At 37.2% G+C, this 16,720-nt stretch overlaps 1 protein-coding gene across 17 annotated transcripts in view; it reads right to left on the bottom strand.

The window, feature by feature from the left end:
• The window catches only part of KRIT1 (KRIT1 ankyrin repeat containing), a 46,622-nt gene that overhangs the window by 15,831 nt on the left and 14,071 nt on the right, over positions 1-16,720 (bottom strand). For all 17 annotated transcript variants that reach the window (XM_050782848.1, XM_050782847.1, XM_050782846.1 and 14 more), the window contains 4 exons: positions 10,831-10,987; positions 10,015-10,122; positions 7,070-7,226; positions 6,165-6,316 (listed from right to left, as the gene is read on the bottom strand). In XM_050782848.1, the coding sequence (XP_050638805.1) occupies positions 6,165-6,316; positions 7,070-7,226; positions 10,015-10,122; positions 10,831-10,987 (574 nt within the window). The remainder of the gene's footprint in view (positions 1-6,164; positions 6,317-7,069; positions 7,227-10,014; positions 10,123-10,830; positions 10,988-16,720) is intronic.

Here is a 16,720-nt window from a genome sequence, read left to right on the forward strand (position 1 = left end):
TGCTCTCACCCTAGCCTCCCAAAGTGTTGGGATTACAGGTGTTAGCCACTGTGCCTAGCCTAGATCTTTTTTTTTTTTTTTAAATTTTAAAAACTTTAAAGTTTATCCAATAAGATTAATAAAGATTGAGAACTCCTGGCCTACAGAATGCATTCCTACTTGTACACAGTCACCAGTTATAAAGTTTCTGAATAAATACTTAAAGTATTTCCAAATACAATTCACAATGATCCCAAGCTTGAATAAAAATGATTTTTGCGGCCAGGCGCAGTGGCTCATGCCTGCAATCCTAGCACTTCGGGAGGCTGAGGCGGGCGGATCATGAGGCCAGGAGATTGAGACCATCCTGGCTAACACGGTGAAACCCCGTCTCTACTAAAAATACAAAAAATTAGCCAGGCGTGGTGGTGGGCACCTGTAGTCCCAGCTACTGGGGAGGCTGAGGCAGGAGAATGGTGTGAACCTGGGAGGCAGTGCTGGCAGTGAGCCGAAATTGCGCCACTGCACTCCAGCCTGGGTGACAGAGAGAGACTCTGTCTAAAAAAATTTAAAAAAAAAATTATTTTTACAACATTACCTGAAATAATACTATTTTTCTATCTCAAAACACTGTATGCAATAGTAAAAAAACATTTCATGGGAAAAAAATGAAGGGGATTGTTTTAGATTAAAAGAGACTAAAGAGACATCCAAATATAAAGCATGAGCCTTGACTAGATCCTGGGGCGGGGAGGTATAAAAGTATTTTGGAACAACTGGGAAAAATCTGAATTTGAATCAGATATTATGTAATTATGGAATTATTAATTTTATTAGGTTGGAAATGTTATTGTGATAGGTAGAGATGTCCTTATTCTTAGAAGATGCATGCCAAAATATGTAGGAATGACACCTGCAACTCACTTTAAAATTATTCACAAAGTAAGTAAATACAGTAAAGCAAATTGTTAACAACTAGTGATCTAATGAATGGTAAATGGTGTAAACTGTATTACTTTTTAATATGCCTATGGCTTTTCAAATTTCTCAAAATAAAATGGAAAAAGACTGAATGAAAGCATGTTTTCTAATAAAAACTGACATCGTATATTTGAAGAATATGAGTAGATAATAACAGTTACAATTCCCAATACCATGTTCAAGGAGTTTTAGTCTCCATTTTTTTCATTTCTAATGAAATCAGGATGTTTTCATCCTAAAAGGATGATGCTAAACAATATGTGTAATTCTGTTTTTCAGATGGTACAAACAGGAATTTCTTAATTATATAATAAGTGAAAGAACACAACTGCTTTACCAGATTATCATGACATTCTGGTTTACCATAAGAACTTACTAAACCTTGCTTCCTTTTTACTTGAGTCTCCTTTATTTTAAAATTATGCAATTTATTTATCATCCAAGTATTATCATTAGTGCTCCTTTTCTCTACCAGTGAACTATTAAAATATTACTTGGGATGAGAAGGCAGACTGAGTATACTTAGATTATGTGCAGATTTTATAGATATCATACATTTTTTTAAGTTATAGGGTAAAACAGATATAACATTTGTCATTTGAACCATTTTTAAGTGTGAGATTCAGTGGCATTAATTATGTTCACAACATTGTGCTACCATCACTACTATCTAGTTCCATGTAGTTTATATCACCCCAAAGAGAAAGTCTGTTAACTGGTAAGAACTTCCCTCCCCTCCCCCAGCCCAGCACCTCTGATAACCTCCAATCTATTTTTCCCCTTTATGCCTTTGCCTATTCTAGATTACTAAAGTAGAATTAAATATTTGTTCTTTTGTTTCTGGCTTATTCAGTATGTTTTCAAGGTTCACTCATGTTGTCACATATATCACAACTTCATTCCTTAATTACTCTATTTGTACGTATAGACCACATTTTGTTTGTCCACTCATCTGTTAATGGACACTTAGGGTGCTTCTACCTTTTTGGTTATTATGAATAATGCTGCAGTGACATAAAAATATGTTTGAATTCTTGTTTTCAATTATTTCAGGCATATATCTAGGAGTGGAATTGCTGGATCATATGGTAATTCCAGTTTTAGATTTTTGAAGAACCACTGTTTTCCACAGTGGCTGCACAATTTTACATTCCCACCTACAATGTACCAGGGTTCCAATTTCTCTACATTTTTACCAACTCATTATTTTCTGTTTTGTTTTTTATAGTCATCCTAGTGGGTGTGGTTTCTCATTGAGGTTTTAATTTGCTTTTCCCTAATAACTAATGATGTTGAACATCTTTTCATGTGCTTGTTCGCTATTTATATATTCAAGTCCTTCGACCTATTTTATTTACAGACAGGGTCTTGCTCTTTCATCCAGCCTAGAGTGCAGTGGATGATCATAACTAACTGTAACCCTGAACTCCTGGGTTCAAGTGATCCTCCCGTCTCACTCTCGAGTAGCTAGGACTACAGGTGTGTGCCACCATGCCAGGCTATTTAAAACAAACAAAAAAAGAAACTTTTTTGTAGAGACAGGGTCTCACTATGCAGCCAGGCTGGTCTCAAATTCCTGGCCTCAAGTGAGCCTCCCACCTCATCCTTCCAAAGCACTGGGATTACGGAAGTGAATCAGCACACCTGGCCTACTTTTTTTTTTTTTTTGAGACAGTCTTGCTCTATTACCCAGGCTAGTGTGCAGTCATGCGACATTGGCCCATTGTAACCTCTCCCTCCCAGACTCAAGCGACCCTCCCACCTCTGTCTCCTGAGTAGCTGGTACTACAGGTGTGTGCCATCATGCCTGGCTAATTTTTTAAGTTTTTTATAGAGATGAAGTCTCACTATGTTGCCCAGGCAGGTCTCAAATTCCTGGGCTCCCATGATCCTCCCATCAGCCTCCCAAAGTGCTAGGATTACAGGAGTGAGCTACTGCACCGAACCCTGACCATTTTTAATCGGGTTGTTGGCCTTTTTATTGTTGAGTTTTAGGAGTTCTTTGTATATTCTGGATAGTAAACCCTTATCTATGATTTCCTAATATTTTCTCCCATTCTGTTGCTTTTCACTTTCTTAATAATGTCCTTTAATGCACAAAAGTTTCTGATTTTGATGAAGTTTAACTTACCCAATATTTCTTTTGTTGTTCATGCTTTTGTTGTCATATCTGACTCCACTGCCTAATCCCAAGGTCATGAAGATTTATCCCTATGTTTTCTTCTATGAGTTTAATGGTTTTAGCACTTATATTTAGGTCACTGATGCATTTTATTATTATCGTATTTGAGACGGAGTCTCACTTTGTCACCCAGGCTGGAGTACAGTGGCACGATCTTGGCTCACTGCAACCTCCGCCTCCCGGGTTCATGCAATTCTCGTGCCTCAACCTCCTGAGTAGCTGCAACTACAAAGGTGTACCACCACGGCTGGCTAATTTTTTGTATTTTTAGTAGAGATGGGGTTTTGCCATGTTGGCCAGGCTGGTCTAGAACTCCTGTCCTCAAGTGATCCACCCGCCTCGGCCTCCCAAAGTGCTGGGATTACAGTTGTGAGCTACCACGCCCAGCCATTTTAACTTTTTATATGGCATGAGGTTGGGGTCCAATTTCCTGCTTTTGCAATGTGAACTTACAGTTATACTAGCACCATCTGTTGAAGAGACTATTCTTTCTCCATTAGATGAACCTGGCAGCCTTGTCAAAAATCTACTGGCTGTACATGTATGGGTTTATTTCTGAAAACTCAATTCTGTTCCATTGGTCTGTATGTTTATCCTTATGCTAGAATACCACAATGCTTTTGATTACTTAGCTTTGTGCTGTGCTTTGAAATTGAGTAATGTCAGTCTCTCAACTTGATTCTGCTTTATTCAAGATTGCTTTCGCTATTGAGGCCGCTTGCAATTAATGTGGATTTGAGGACTGTCTGTTCCACTTTAACAAAAAAGGCTATTGGAATATTGTTAGGGACTGCATTAAATCTGTAGATCACTTTGCTAGTAGTGACATCTTAATGACACTAACTATTCCTATCATTGAACACAGAGATGTCTTTCCAGTTATTAGGTCTTATTTTTCAGCAATGTTTTAGTTTTAGTGTACAAGTCTTGAACTTCTTCTGTTAAATTTATTCCTGGGTATTATATTTTTAGATGCTACTTTAATGGACTTCTTAATCTCTTTCTTGTATTATTCTTTGCTGGTGTATAGACAACAGATTTTGTGTGTTGAGCTTATACCTTGAAACTTCGTTGAATTAATTTATTAGCTCTAGTGTTCTTGTGGATTCTTTGGGAATTCCTATGTATACGTCATTTGCCAAAAACTAAGGTCCTGATTATTGGTGAAAGTGGGTATCTTAATTTTGTACCTTATCTTAGGAGGACAGTTTTCAGTCTTTTACCGTTGAATATGATGTTAGCTGTGGGTTTTTTGTGAACACCCTTTATCATGCTGAGAAGTTCACTTGAATTCCTAGTTTTCTGAGAGTTTTTTAAATCATGAAAGGGTGTTGGATTTTGTCATATGCCTTTCTGGATCTCTTGTTTTCTTCCTTCCCTTTCATTCTATTAATATGATTCTAACACATTTTTAACAAATAATGAAGCCCTTAGTTTTTGGTAAATTTCATAGCAATTTTTACGTGACTCCTAGTGTATCTGGCTGAAAGGATCAATTCTATCTTTGGCTTGATAATATAAAAGCAGCAATATACATAGTTATGTATAAAATGTTAAACAAGTTTGGACATGGCTGTTGAAATTTTCTTGTGCTAAAATTTGTTTAACTGTGTTTGTTTAATATTCCCTGAGAATAAAGAATTGAGAAATGTATTCTATTTTTTTCTTCACTAACACTGTAAGACCATGAAACAATTTCACCATATTTAGATTATCATGCCTAATTTAAGCTGTTATAATCAATCTCTCCCTTGTCCATTCATCCTTCCTTTTTTTTTTTTTTTTTTTCTGAGATGGAGTCTCGTTCTGTCATCCAGGCTGGAGTGCGGTAGCACGATCTCGGCTCACTGCAACCTCCGCCTCCCAGGTTCAAGCAATTCTCTGCCTCGGCCTCCCAAGTAGCTAAGATTACAGGTGGCCGCCACCATGCCTGGCTAATTTTTGTATTTTTAGTAGAGACGGGGTTTCACCATCTTGGCCAGGCAAGTCTTAAATTCCTGACCTCGTGATCCACCCGCCTTGGCTTCCCAAAGTGCTGGGATTACCAGCATGAGTCACTGTGCCTGGCCCATTCATCCTTCTTATGGCATTATGTCACTTCTTCCTCTCTAAAATCCACAGTAGTTCAAATAGAAATATACTTGTCTGGACAGACTTCTTTTTATCAAATGTAAATACTATTCTCATTTTTTACTATGTACAGAGTTCCCTGTTTGAGTTAAGATGAGCTACTTAGGCTAGGCACGGTGGCTCACGCTTGTAATTCCAGCACTTTGGGAGGCCAAGGTTGGCAGATCACTTGAAGCCAAGGGTTCAAGACCAGCCTGGCCAACATGGCAAAACCCTGTCTCTGCTAAAAATACAAAAAAAGTTAGCTGGGTGTGGTGGCACACGTCTATAATCCTAACTACTTGGGGGAGGTTGAGGCACGAGAACTGCTTAAACCTGGGAGGTGGAGATTGTAGAGAGCTGAGATTGTGCCACTCCAGCCTGGGAGACAGAGCAAGACTCAGTCTCAAAAAAAAAAAAAAAGAAAAAGAAAAAAAAAAATGAGCCACTTATGGACTGTTAAGAATGACTTTCGCATTGTTCCCTTTGCAAGTATACCAGGATGTTTTTTCTGTTCTCTCCCACACCAGTGTTTCTTTTTCTTCCTTCAAAATGTATACAACTGATTAGCCCTTTATTAAGTTTATCCTTGACAGTGTACTTCCTAACTAGTCTAAACAATTTTTTTCCAGTATAATTTGGCTCCACATCTGATTGCTAATTTTCTTTAGGATAGCCTCCCTATTTCTTTTGTATTCTTAAGACAATGGGAGTGGAAATGAAAAATCCCAACCAAGGGCTTTGTAAGTAGATCAACCGAAATTCCACCAATTATTACAGGGACGTAAGGATCGATATAAGGATGTAAGGATCGATATAAGGATGTAAGCACAATTTCTGCCTCTAGTACTTACAATAGAAACTCAATAGATTTTGTGCATTTAAATAACTGTACATAAGATTTCAAGCAAACCTGTTTTTCAACCTCCAAAGGAAGTCTCACATCTCTTCTTAGAAAAAGCTGAGATGTTTCCCTTTGAGGATCCAGATTAGTCAATTCAGCAAGTATTTCTGGCCAGTCACGAACATGTTGCAAGGGTTTATGATATGGTTTGAGTTGAAGGCCTGAAAAACATCTTTCCTTTTATAAATGATAATGTAAAAAACTCAATTATATCAATGCATAGAAACTCTGTATTAAACTATCTGCACTTCTGTACTGAATACTCACAAATTAAATTTAAATCTAAAATTAACATTTTAATCAATATTACTACCCAATTTGTGGTTAACTGCTTATTATCAAGAACATAAGAATTATTAAAAATAATTCTTACATAAAATTTATCAAACGTATATGAAATCCTTAATTCCATTATAGCCTATTTAATTATGACATAAATAGAATTCCTAGTTAAAAAGATACAACTAAGCCATTAAATATCCAATCATATCCATCAATTAAATTCTGTATGTATGTGTGATACTTTGAAGAACAAATATATAGTGTCATTAGGTTGATTTTAAATAAAAAGGTTGATTTTAAATAGAAAACTCATGTAAGACAAAAGAACATTTGTATTATTTCAAAACGAGCACAAAGAATAAAGGCAAGTTGCATGAGCACAACATTTAATGGCATTCAAATCAAATGCTATTGCCATAGAAGAAAAGTTTTCTTTTTTAATTATTAAAAAATGCTTTGAATGAAGCAGGGAAGGGGGTGGGCAGGGACTTACCTCTATATTTATATAAAAGAGAAGAACATTGTATTTATTCAAAATTTAAGTCAAGAATAAAAAGAAGTTATATTTTTTACCAACCCACTCCCAAAAAGGAATAATGAGGTTTACTAAAACATAACAAAAACTTTCTTACTGAGGTTTTCTGAACAAATCCATATAGTGAAATATTGCTGAGTTTCTTGAGAGAGACGCATTCCTTCCATTATCTGCTGCACTGTGGTATTATTTCCATGCTTCAATTCAACAGAACGATATGACCCATCCATTCTGTATATTCGAACTTTTTCATACTACAAGAAATGATAACTTACATAAGCAGCTTAAAAAATTATACATCACAATCTAACAAGATACTTTCCTTCAACTTCATGTGCTTTATTATAGATTTCTAACATGAAAAATATCAGAAACACTGTTACAAGTGAGAATCTGTTGGTGATATTTTAAAAACATTTTACTGGCCAGGCACGGTGGCTCACGCCTGTAATCCCAGCACTTTGGGAGGCCGAGGCAGGTGGATCATGAGGTCAGGAGATAGAGACCATCTTGGCTAATACAGTGAAATCCCGTCTCTACTAAAAACACACACACACACACAAAATCAGCCGTGCATGGTGGTGGGTGCCTGTAGTCCCAGCTACTCAGAAGGCTGAGGCGGGAGAATGGTGTGAACCCCAGGAGGCGGAGCTTGCAGTGAGCTGAGATCGTGCCACTGCACTCCAGCCTGGGCAACAGAGCGAGACTCCATCTCAAAAAACAAAAAACAAAACATTTTACTTCCATTAGTTGTATTTTCTAAAATATTTTCTTATGGATGTTCCAGAAATAAGTTTGGGAAACTAAGGAGAATGACTTAAAAAAATACTCAAAGTCAAATTCTTTTGACAGGATGTTTTAGCACCTTTAATGTACAATGTAAATATCATACAAGAGACACAAACTTGGTTACTGAATTTAGTGTTAGCTGAGTACTTCATGAGTCTAGTGGGTCACAAATAATACAAAAGAAATGTATACCACCAATAACTTGTCCTAAGAGGAATTTGTGATGGAACACTTTGCAGGTAAAAGTTATCAATGAACTTTGAGCCAGTTTCCTTTCCCCAGTTTAGAAAACTGCACAGAGTAGTAGCTTTCTCAATGGATTTTTATTGTTATAGGAAGTAACTGATGTCCCCAAATAACTTTCAGGTCAGTGCACTTTGGATAAAAGAACTTCAACTCTCCTACCTTATTCATTCACAATATAAAAACTATATCAGGGATAAAAATGAGTTAAAACTACATAGTTAGAAAATAAATTGCAATGAAGTATAACATAAGGGTACCTGTACTGCTTGTCTATTTCCTTGACTCTGTCTTATGCTCTTGGAGTAAGTGTTTTGACAAAATGCGTAAGTGTGCGGTATGCGTGTAACATTAAAGGCAGAGACCATATATTCCTTATAATTTTCAGCATTTTGTCATGTTAAATCCACAGAGATACTCAACAAATACTTATTGTATAGTTGTTGGTTAATGCCTGGAGAGGCTTAGGTAAATGGGTTATATCTGTTAGTATAAACCCTTTATCCTTTGTTGGTATAAATCTTTTTATTTCAAACAGTTTTTAAACTAATGATAGCCAGGAGTGGTGGCACATGTCTGCAGTCCCAGCTACTCAAGAGGCCAAGATGGGAGGACTGCCCAAGCCTAGAAGGTTGAGGCTGCAGTGCATTATGATTGTCTGTGAATAGCCACTGTACTCCAGCCTGGGCAACATAGTGAGACCCTGTCTCATAAAAATAAAAATAATTAAATTAATGATTTTTATAATCATTATAACTCTTAGGCATAATTGAGTTTCTTCTCATTGTTAGCCTTCTGTATTTTAATGTCACTACAATTACAAATTAAGCTTTATGCCTCTAAATACAATTATTATTTTAATAGCTACGTGTGCCAGCATTCAATTTATGAGTTTATTTCCAGTTGTAATTAGATGGAAAGGCCAGGTTGAGTTAGCAGAATAAAAAAGCTTGGAAACACCTATTTTACTTTTATGAGGAGGAAAATGAGTCTGTTATATATAAACTAACTTGCTGAGACTAAATGAATGAATGATGTGCAACACTTTTATTTAAAAATACAAAACGTTGCTTAAAAGGCCTAAGTAGAGGGATATACGTCAATGAATAGATTAAAATTATGTGTAATCAGGCCAGGCGTGGTGGCTCACATCTGTAATCCCAGCACTTTGGGAGGCCGAGGCAGGCAGATCACGAGATCAGGTGATCGAGACCATTCTGGCTAACATAGTGAAACCCCATCTCTACTAAAATTACAAAAAATTAGCCAGGCGTAGTGGCAGGCGCCTGTAGTCCCAGCTACTTGGGAGGCTGAGGAGAACTGCTTGAACCCAGGAAGTAAAGGTTGCAGGGAGCCAAAATCACGCCATTGCATTCCAGTCTGGGTGACTCCATCTCAAAAAAAAAAAAAAAAAAAAAAAAGCGTAATCAACACATCAAGTGATGAAATTATATGAAAAATTTAAGAGTTCTGAAAGTTTTATTTACTTATTTTTGCAAGTCTTATTTTGTTATGCAAGAATAAACATCCAAATGTTAGGGATAATAACAAATGTGATACCTATCCAGTCTACAATGAACTTTTTTTGTTTGTTTGTTTGAGACAGAGTCTTGCTCTGTTGCCCAGGCTGGAGTGCAGTGGCACAATCTTGGCTCACTGCAACCTCTGCCTCCTGGGTTCAAGCAATTCTCCTGTCTCAGCCTTCTGAGTAGCTGGGACTACAGGCGCATGCCACCATGCCCAGCTGATTTTTGTATTTTTCATACAGATGGGGTTTTACCACGTTGGCCAGGATGGTCTTAATCTCTTGACCTTGTGATCCACCTGCCTCAGCCTCCCAAAGTGCTGGGATTACAGGCGTGAGCCACCATGCCCGCACCACAATGAGGTTTTATAGCAGTAAAGACGCCATCTAATCGTTTGTCTTTCCACTCTTGCCACAGATCCTCAAATTTAAATCTTATTAATTTAAATACTATGCTTGGTTCTAACTATGAAGATAATTCTTACTGGCTTGTTAATGGCTTCCTTCAACAATTTTGCAGCTTCTTCCCAGTTATTTTGTTTGTTTTCTTCACAAATATTTAATGGAGATCTTCCTTGCTGGTCTGTTATATGCTAGAAATGTGGATGGGGAGGGGACAAAAAGGCATTACATATTATGGTATTCTAAAGGAAAATGTCATCCAATTAATCAAAGTTTCATAAAAAAGAGACTCTTGTCAAGTACTAAGTAAATATTAACCACACTTAGTATGTATTATGTTTAGAATAAACAAGAGTTGCCAAGATAAAAGACTCAAAGCACTAATCAATGTGATTACTGTTTTTTAAAAGTTCTGATAAAGACATAACAAAGATTTTGTTAATACTATTTTCCTCTTTATGATATACTTTTTATGAATTTCTTTTATGAAATTCTGGAAAATCTTTTTCCTTTTTCAAGATGTTTTTGGAGAAATACAATACAAAATGAAAAGAGGTTAAATTCTACATACATTCTGAAGACAGACTGTGGTGATGGTTGTACAATAATGTAAATGTACTTAATGCCTAAAAATGGTTAATGTAAAATTTAGGCATAAATTTTAGATTTAAAAAATCTAAAAAAATCTAAAAAAAAAGTACATTCAAAAGCACAACTCATATATTCCATTACTTATTCTACAAAGCACAACTCATATATTCTGTTACTTATTCTATAAAGTAATGGAACTTATTTTTATTTTTCAGATGAACTCTCAAGCATACAATTGAACATTTTAGGGTCATTACTTGTTATTCACTGCTTGAATATTACTTTTAAAAACCTGGAAAACAACTTACTCTATCAATTTCTGGATGGTTTAGGAGAATCTGTACTATTTCAGCATGTCCTCCTCCAGCAGCAAAATGAAGAGGAGAACTAAGTTGTCCATTTAAAAGGTTCGGATTGCACTTTCCTTTCTCTAACAATATGCGAGTGGCCTCAACCTTTCCATACCTGTATGAAAAAACAAACAAAAAACAACAACAAAAAAAACTTACCTAAAAAAGTCATCTGAAATGTTTTTAAAAATCCAAATTTTAGATGATATCTCAAAAAAATCTAAGAATTTTCTAGGACAGAGAGCAAAGGATTATTAAGATACTGACATAATGTTTTCAATGATTAGGGGTTTCTTATTAATTATTCTGGTTTAATTAAACTGTTTCTATTTCTGATAAACTGGAAGAAAATATAACCTCAAATACAAGATAGAGCAGATGACAGAGAAACATCCCATGTGAAGTACAAAAGTTAGATAAAATTTTTAGCCAAATATAGTTTCAGAAACAGAAAGTAACTTAGTAAGAATGCTTTTCACTTAGGCCTGGCTGTCTACAAAATAGGCCCAAAGACGTAATTCTATATATAGTTGCTATATTAGACAATGTGAGAGAGACAAAGATATATAAACTATGTGGTCTCTACCCTGAATGGTTTACAGTGTAATTTGAGGCAAAACATAAACATGGATAAGTTACATAATGCTGTAAAATTTAAGTATGGTATTGTTTGTCAATGCTTTAAAAAATATCAGAGGCTGGGCGCAGTGGCTCACACCTGTAATCCCAGCACTTTGGGAGGCAGAGGCAGGCGGATCACAAGGTCAGGAGTTTGAGACCAGCCTGACCAACATGGTGAAACCCCGTCTCTACCAAAAATACAAAAATTAGGCAGGCATTGTGGCGCGTGCCTGTAATCCCAGCTCCAGAGATATAATCCCAGAAAACGAGATATGATTCAGTCTAGATGGTCCTGTGAAGTGCTCTGATAGAAGAACAAATTGAACTGAATCTTACTATTTTTGAGGCTGAGTCTCACTCTATGCCCAGGATGGACTGCAGTGGTGCAATCTCAGCTCACTGTAATGTCTGCCACCTGGGTTCAAGGGGTTCTTGTGTCTCAGCCTCCCAAGTAGCTGGGATTACAGGCACACGCCACCATGCCCAGCTAATTTTTGTGTTTTTAGTAAAGATGGGGTTTTGGCCAGATGTGGTGGCTCAGGCCTGTGATCTCAACATTTTGGGAGGCTGAGGTGGGCGGATCACAAGGCTAGGAGTTCGAGACCAGCCTGGCCAACATGGTGAAACCGTCTCTAATAAAAATACAAAAATTAGCCAGGTGTGGTAGCAGATGCCTGTAATCCCAGCTACTTGGGAGGCTGAGGCAGGAGAATCACTTGAACTCAGGAGGTGGAGGTTGCAGTGAGCCGAGATTGCGCCACTGCACTCCAGCCTGGGTGATAGAGCAAGACTCCACCTTGGTGGGTGGGGTGGGAAGACAGGGTTTCGCCATGTTGCCCAGCCTGGCCTCTAACTCCTGGGCTCAAACAATCCACCTGCCTCAGCCTCCCAAAGTGCTGGGATTACAGGCATGGGCCACCACGCCCGGCCTAAACTGGATTTTTAAATAGGAAAGAACTGAAGAGATGTTGAAGAGAGGTAAAATATTTTAGGTAGACAGTAAAGGAGTAAGCAAAGGTCTCAGAAGAGTACAAAGCATACGCACACAGTGAGTAAGTCAACCTCTTGGTTATAGCCAAAGACTTACGTAAGGCTGCAATCTGAAGCAAGGGTAGAAACTAATTTATCGTGTGGAAATAAGAGGGTGAGGTGGGAGGAGGAAAGGAAACTTGGTTTTGGTTTTAGATATGGAACATCTGAGGGGAAAACAGCCCATCTTTAGAACTGATTTTCCATCTGTTTTTCCTTTCTTCCCCTTCACAAATACTATGCCTTTTCTATATTCCAAATAAGATACTTTCATCCTACACCTTATTCAGGTGATTTGTTTTGCTCAGGTTTTGCTATTCTTTTTTTTTTTTTTTTTTTTTTTTTTTTAATTTTAGACTCTGGGGTACATGTGCAGGTTTGTTATACAGGTAAACTCGTGTCATGGGGGTGTGTCATACAGATTATTCCACCACCCAGGTACTAAGCCTAGTACCCAATAGTTATTTTTTCAGCTCCTCTCCCTCCTCCTGGCTTCCACCCTCAAGGAGGTCCCAGTGTCTGCTGTTCCCTTCTTTATGCTCATGAGTTCTCATCATTTAGCTCCGACGTATAAGTAGGAACACGCGGTATTTTCTGTTCCTATGTCAGTTTGCTAAAAATAATGGCCTCCAGCTCCATCCATGGTCTTGCAAAGACATGATCTTGTTCTTTTTTCTGGCTGCATAGTATTCTATTTTATATATATATGTGTGTGTGTGTGTGTGTGTGTGTGTGTATGTACCACATTTTCTTTAACCACTCTGTTATCACGGGCATTTAGGTTGATTGTATGTCTTTGCTATTGTGAATAGTGCTGGAATGAATATTGCATGTGTGTGCATGTGTCTTTATGGCAAAATGATTTATATTCTTCTAGGTATATACACAGTAATGGGATTGCTAAGTCAAATGAAAATTCTGTTTTTAGCTCTCTGAGGAATTGCCATCCACAATAGTTGAACGAATTTACACTCCCACCAACAGTGCTCCCTTTCTCGGCAACCTTGCCAGTATCTGTTATTTTTAAGACTTTTTAATCATAGCCATTCTGACTGGTGTGAGATGGTACTTAAACTAAAGAGCTGCTCTGCACAGCAAAAGAAACTATCAACAGAGTTAACAGACAACCTACAGAATGGGAGACAATATTTGCAAACTATGCATCTGACAGAAGTCTAATATCTAGTATCTATAAGAAACTTAACAAATTCATAAGAAAAAAACCACGCCATTAAAAAGTGGGTAATACATGGATACTTTTCTAAAGAAGACATACATGCAGCCAAGATACATATGAAAAAAAGCTCAATATCACTGATCATTAGAGAAACGCAAATCAAAGCCACAATGTTCTTTGCTATTCTTAAGACATCCTTTCCCCCTTTCTGATTTTGTTCCGGTTAAATTCCATTATGCCTCTGAAACAGTTTAAAGTCTATCCTCTCTATATTCCCACTACGTTTTAGCATTTTATTTTTGCTTTTTTTTGCGACTTATTTTACCTAATTTCATCCTTGTTTATCCACACCTCTTCTCTATTAGGTTGGAAGCTCCTTGAGGGTAGGGACAGTGTCTTTATATTCTCCAAAGTGCCTTATATACAAAAGATAAGTGACTGAAATGTTTAGTAGGCAACTTGAAACTACTTAGGTGGAAGGCAAAAGGTTAGACTATCTATCTGAGAATATGTAAAATCATCTCACTGGAAAGAATGGTCTGAAACAATGGATGAAATCTTTCTGAGAACAAATAATATGATCACCTTAGAACAATGAAATACATCTAAAAGGGAAGACAGGAAAAGATAGTGAGGGAGCAATTCGAGAAGTAATAATAAAAATAATACAAACATACATTTTGTATGACGCCTTAAAATTTCCCAGCTACCTTCTTGTATAATTATTTAATATAATCATAGAAATTTATAAAGTAGGTGGAGGTACTTTTTTATTGCACAGATGAGAAAAATGGAGCTTGATGCAGTTAAATAACTTGCCCAAAGTCTCACGGTGACTAGCCAGAGTTAGAAGCCAGTTTTCTGAATCTTAGTAGTACTACTACTAAGACACAGGTTTGCATCACAGAATGGAGGCCAGTGAGTGTTTCAATAGCAATGATGAGATAGCAATAATACCTTGCATTTGTACTGACCTTCATTATAGCTTCATTATGCCCTTTCAACTCCAATTTGTTCTTAGAATGAAGAGTGGGCAAGAATTAAATGCTGCAGAGCAAGGAAAGAGATCAAAAACTCAGAAAAAGGGCCGGGCGCGGTGGCTCAAGCCTGTAATCCCAGCACTTTGGGAGGCCGAGACAGGCGGATCACGAGGTCAGGAAATTGAGACCATCCTGGCTAACATGGTGAAACCCCGTCTCTACTAAAAAATACAAAAAACTAGCCGGGCGAGGTGGCGGGCACCTGTAGTCCCAGCTACTAGGGAGGCTGAGGCAGGAGAATGGCGTGAACCCGAGAGGCGGAGCTGGCAGTGAGTTGAGATCCGGCCACTGCACTCCAGCCTGGGCGACAGAGCAAGACTCTGTCTCAAAAAAAAAAAAAAAAAAAAAAAAAACTCAGAAAAAGTTAAGGTTTATGAAGAGTGAAAAAGAGAAAGCAGAGTGTGTCGCCCACTCACCTTTGAAATCTGGCTGTGAAAGGAAGGAAAGAAACAGGATGGTAGCTAAAAGAAGTAGGTTCAGGTGAAGGTAACTTTCAAGAAGGAAGAGAATCATGCATGTTTGAGGGCAAGAAGAAAGTAGGTGTGGAAAAAGAAAAGTGAATTTAAGGGGAATAAGAAGAATTTTTACATGTATACCCTACGATACAGAAGAGAGATGGGGACAAAAAGTGATTATCAGGGATGGAGAAGAACATTTCTGAAGCATTAAATTTTCTTTGAAAATAGGGGGCAAAAAAGAGTATAGGGATTATGAAAGTAGAAACAGAAAGCAGTGAAAGTTTAAGTATTTAGGAGTAGAAATATTTAGAATAGCTTGGAAGGGGAGGACTAAAAGGCTGAATGAAACAAAGAGTACAGATAGCTAATATACAGGGAAGCTCCAAAAGAAATTGGATGAAATAATTTGTAGGAAGCCAAATCATCATAGTTTGGAAAGCACTAACAATGATCTGAAGTCTGAAAGTACTATCAGAGAAAGAAGACACTGATTTGATTCAAAATAGAGGGTCTGGCATAGGGGTACAGGAAGAATAAAGAAGTGAGAGAATAGAAATGTCATTGAGACATTTACTGAGTGGCTGTTAAGTTCTCCACATGGCGTAAAAGCCATTTTAAATATTTCGGGAAAACGATGATTCTAGAAAGTAAGGAATGGTTTTTATGTGTCTGGCTACCAATCTTGAATTTTAAACTCTTGTTTTTTTCATTAAATTGTGTTATGTTAACATATATAGGTATTATTTTTAACACACACGAAATATTTTTCAGTTTCTATTTCTAATATCTTAACACTGGCTTTAATCCACATAAACAAAAACTCTTCGGAATCCTGTAACTGTTAAGAGTGAAAAAGTATCCTGAGACCCAAAAGTTTGAGAACCACTAATCTAATTAAAATCCTCACTTTAAAGATGAGAAAAGAGACCAAGTGAGCTTATCTAACCTTACAAAAATAGGACTAAACCCTAGCCTCTTCACTGTATCACAGTCAAGAGCCCAGTGTCCCCTCCTCAGTCTTTGTACCAATTAGTGAACAAGAGTATATTTCCAAGATAAATTTAAATTCCTTACTGAATAGTTAAATCATTCTTTATTTGAATTCACGTCAATTAAATGAGGCATCTGACTAACAGTATTGCAAGGTGACCCATACTACTCCTGTTACATGAAAGTTGATTATCCAGCTGACGCAAAATTAATTTATGCAAGTATAAAACTCTTTTCCTTGGCATACTCAAGTAACAAAAATTTGCAAATGAAAATATTACAGATTAATAAATTTTAGATTTAGACATCAAAATCTTTACATTTTTACAGTATTTATTCCTTTTTTTTTTTTTTTCCCAAGATGTAGTCTTGCTCTGTCGCCCAGGCTGGAGTGTGGTGGCAGGATCTCAGCACACCGCAATCTCTACCTCCTGGGCTCAAGCGATTCTCCCGCCTTAGCCTCCCAAGTAGCTGGGATTACAGGTGCCTGCCACCACGCCAAGCTAATTTTTGTATTTTTAGTAAGACAGAGT

Source organism: Macaca thibetana, chromosome 3 (genome assembly GCF_024542745.1).
Source record: "Macaca thibetana thibetana isolate TM-01 chromosome 3, ASM2454274v1, whole genome shotgun sequence".
Lineage (NCBI taxonomy): Eukaryota > Metazoa > Chordata > Mammalia > Primates > Cercopithecidae > Macaca > Macaca thibetana.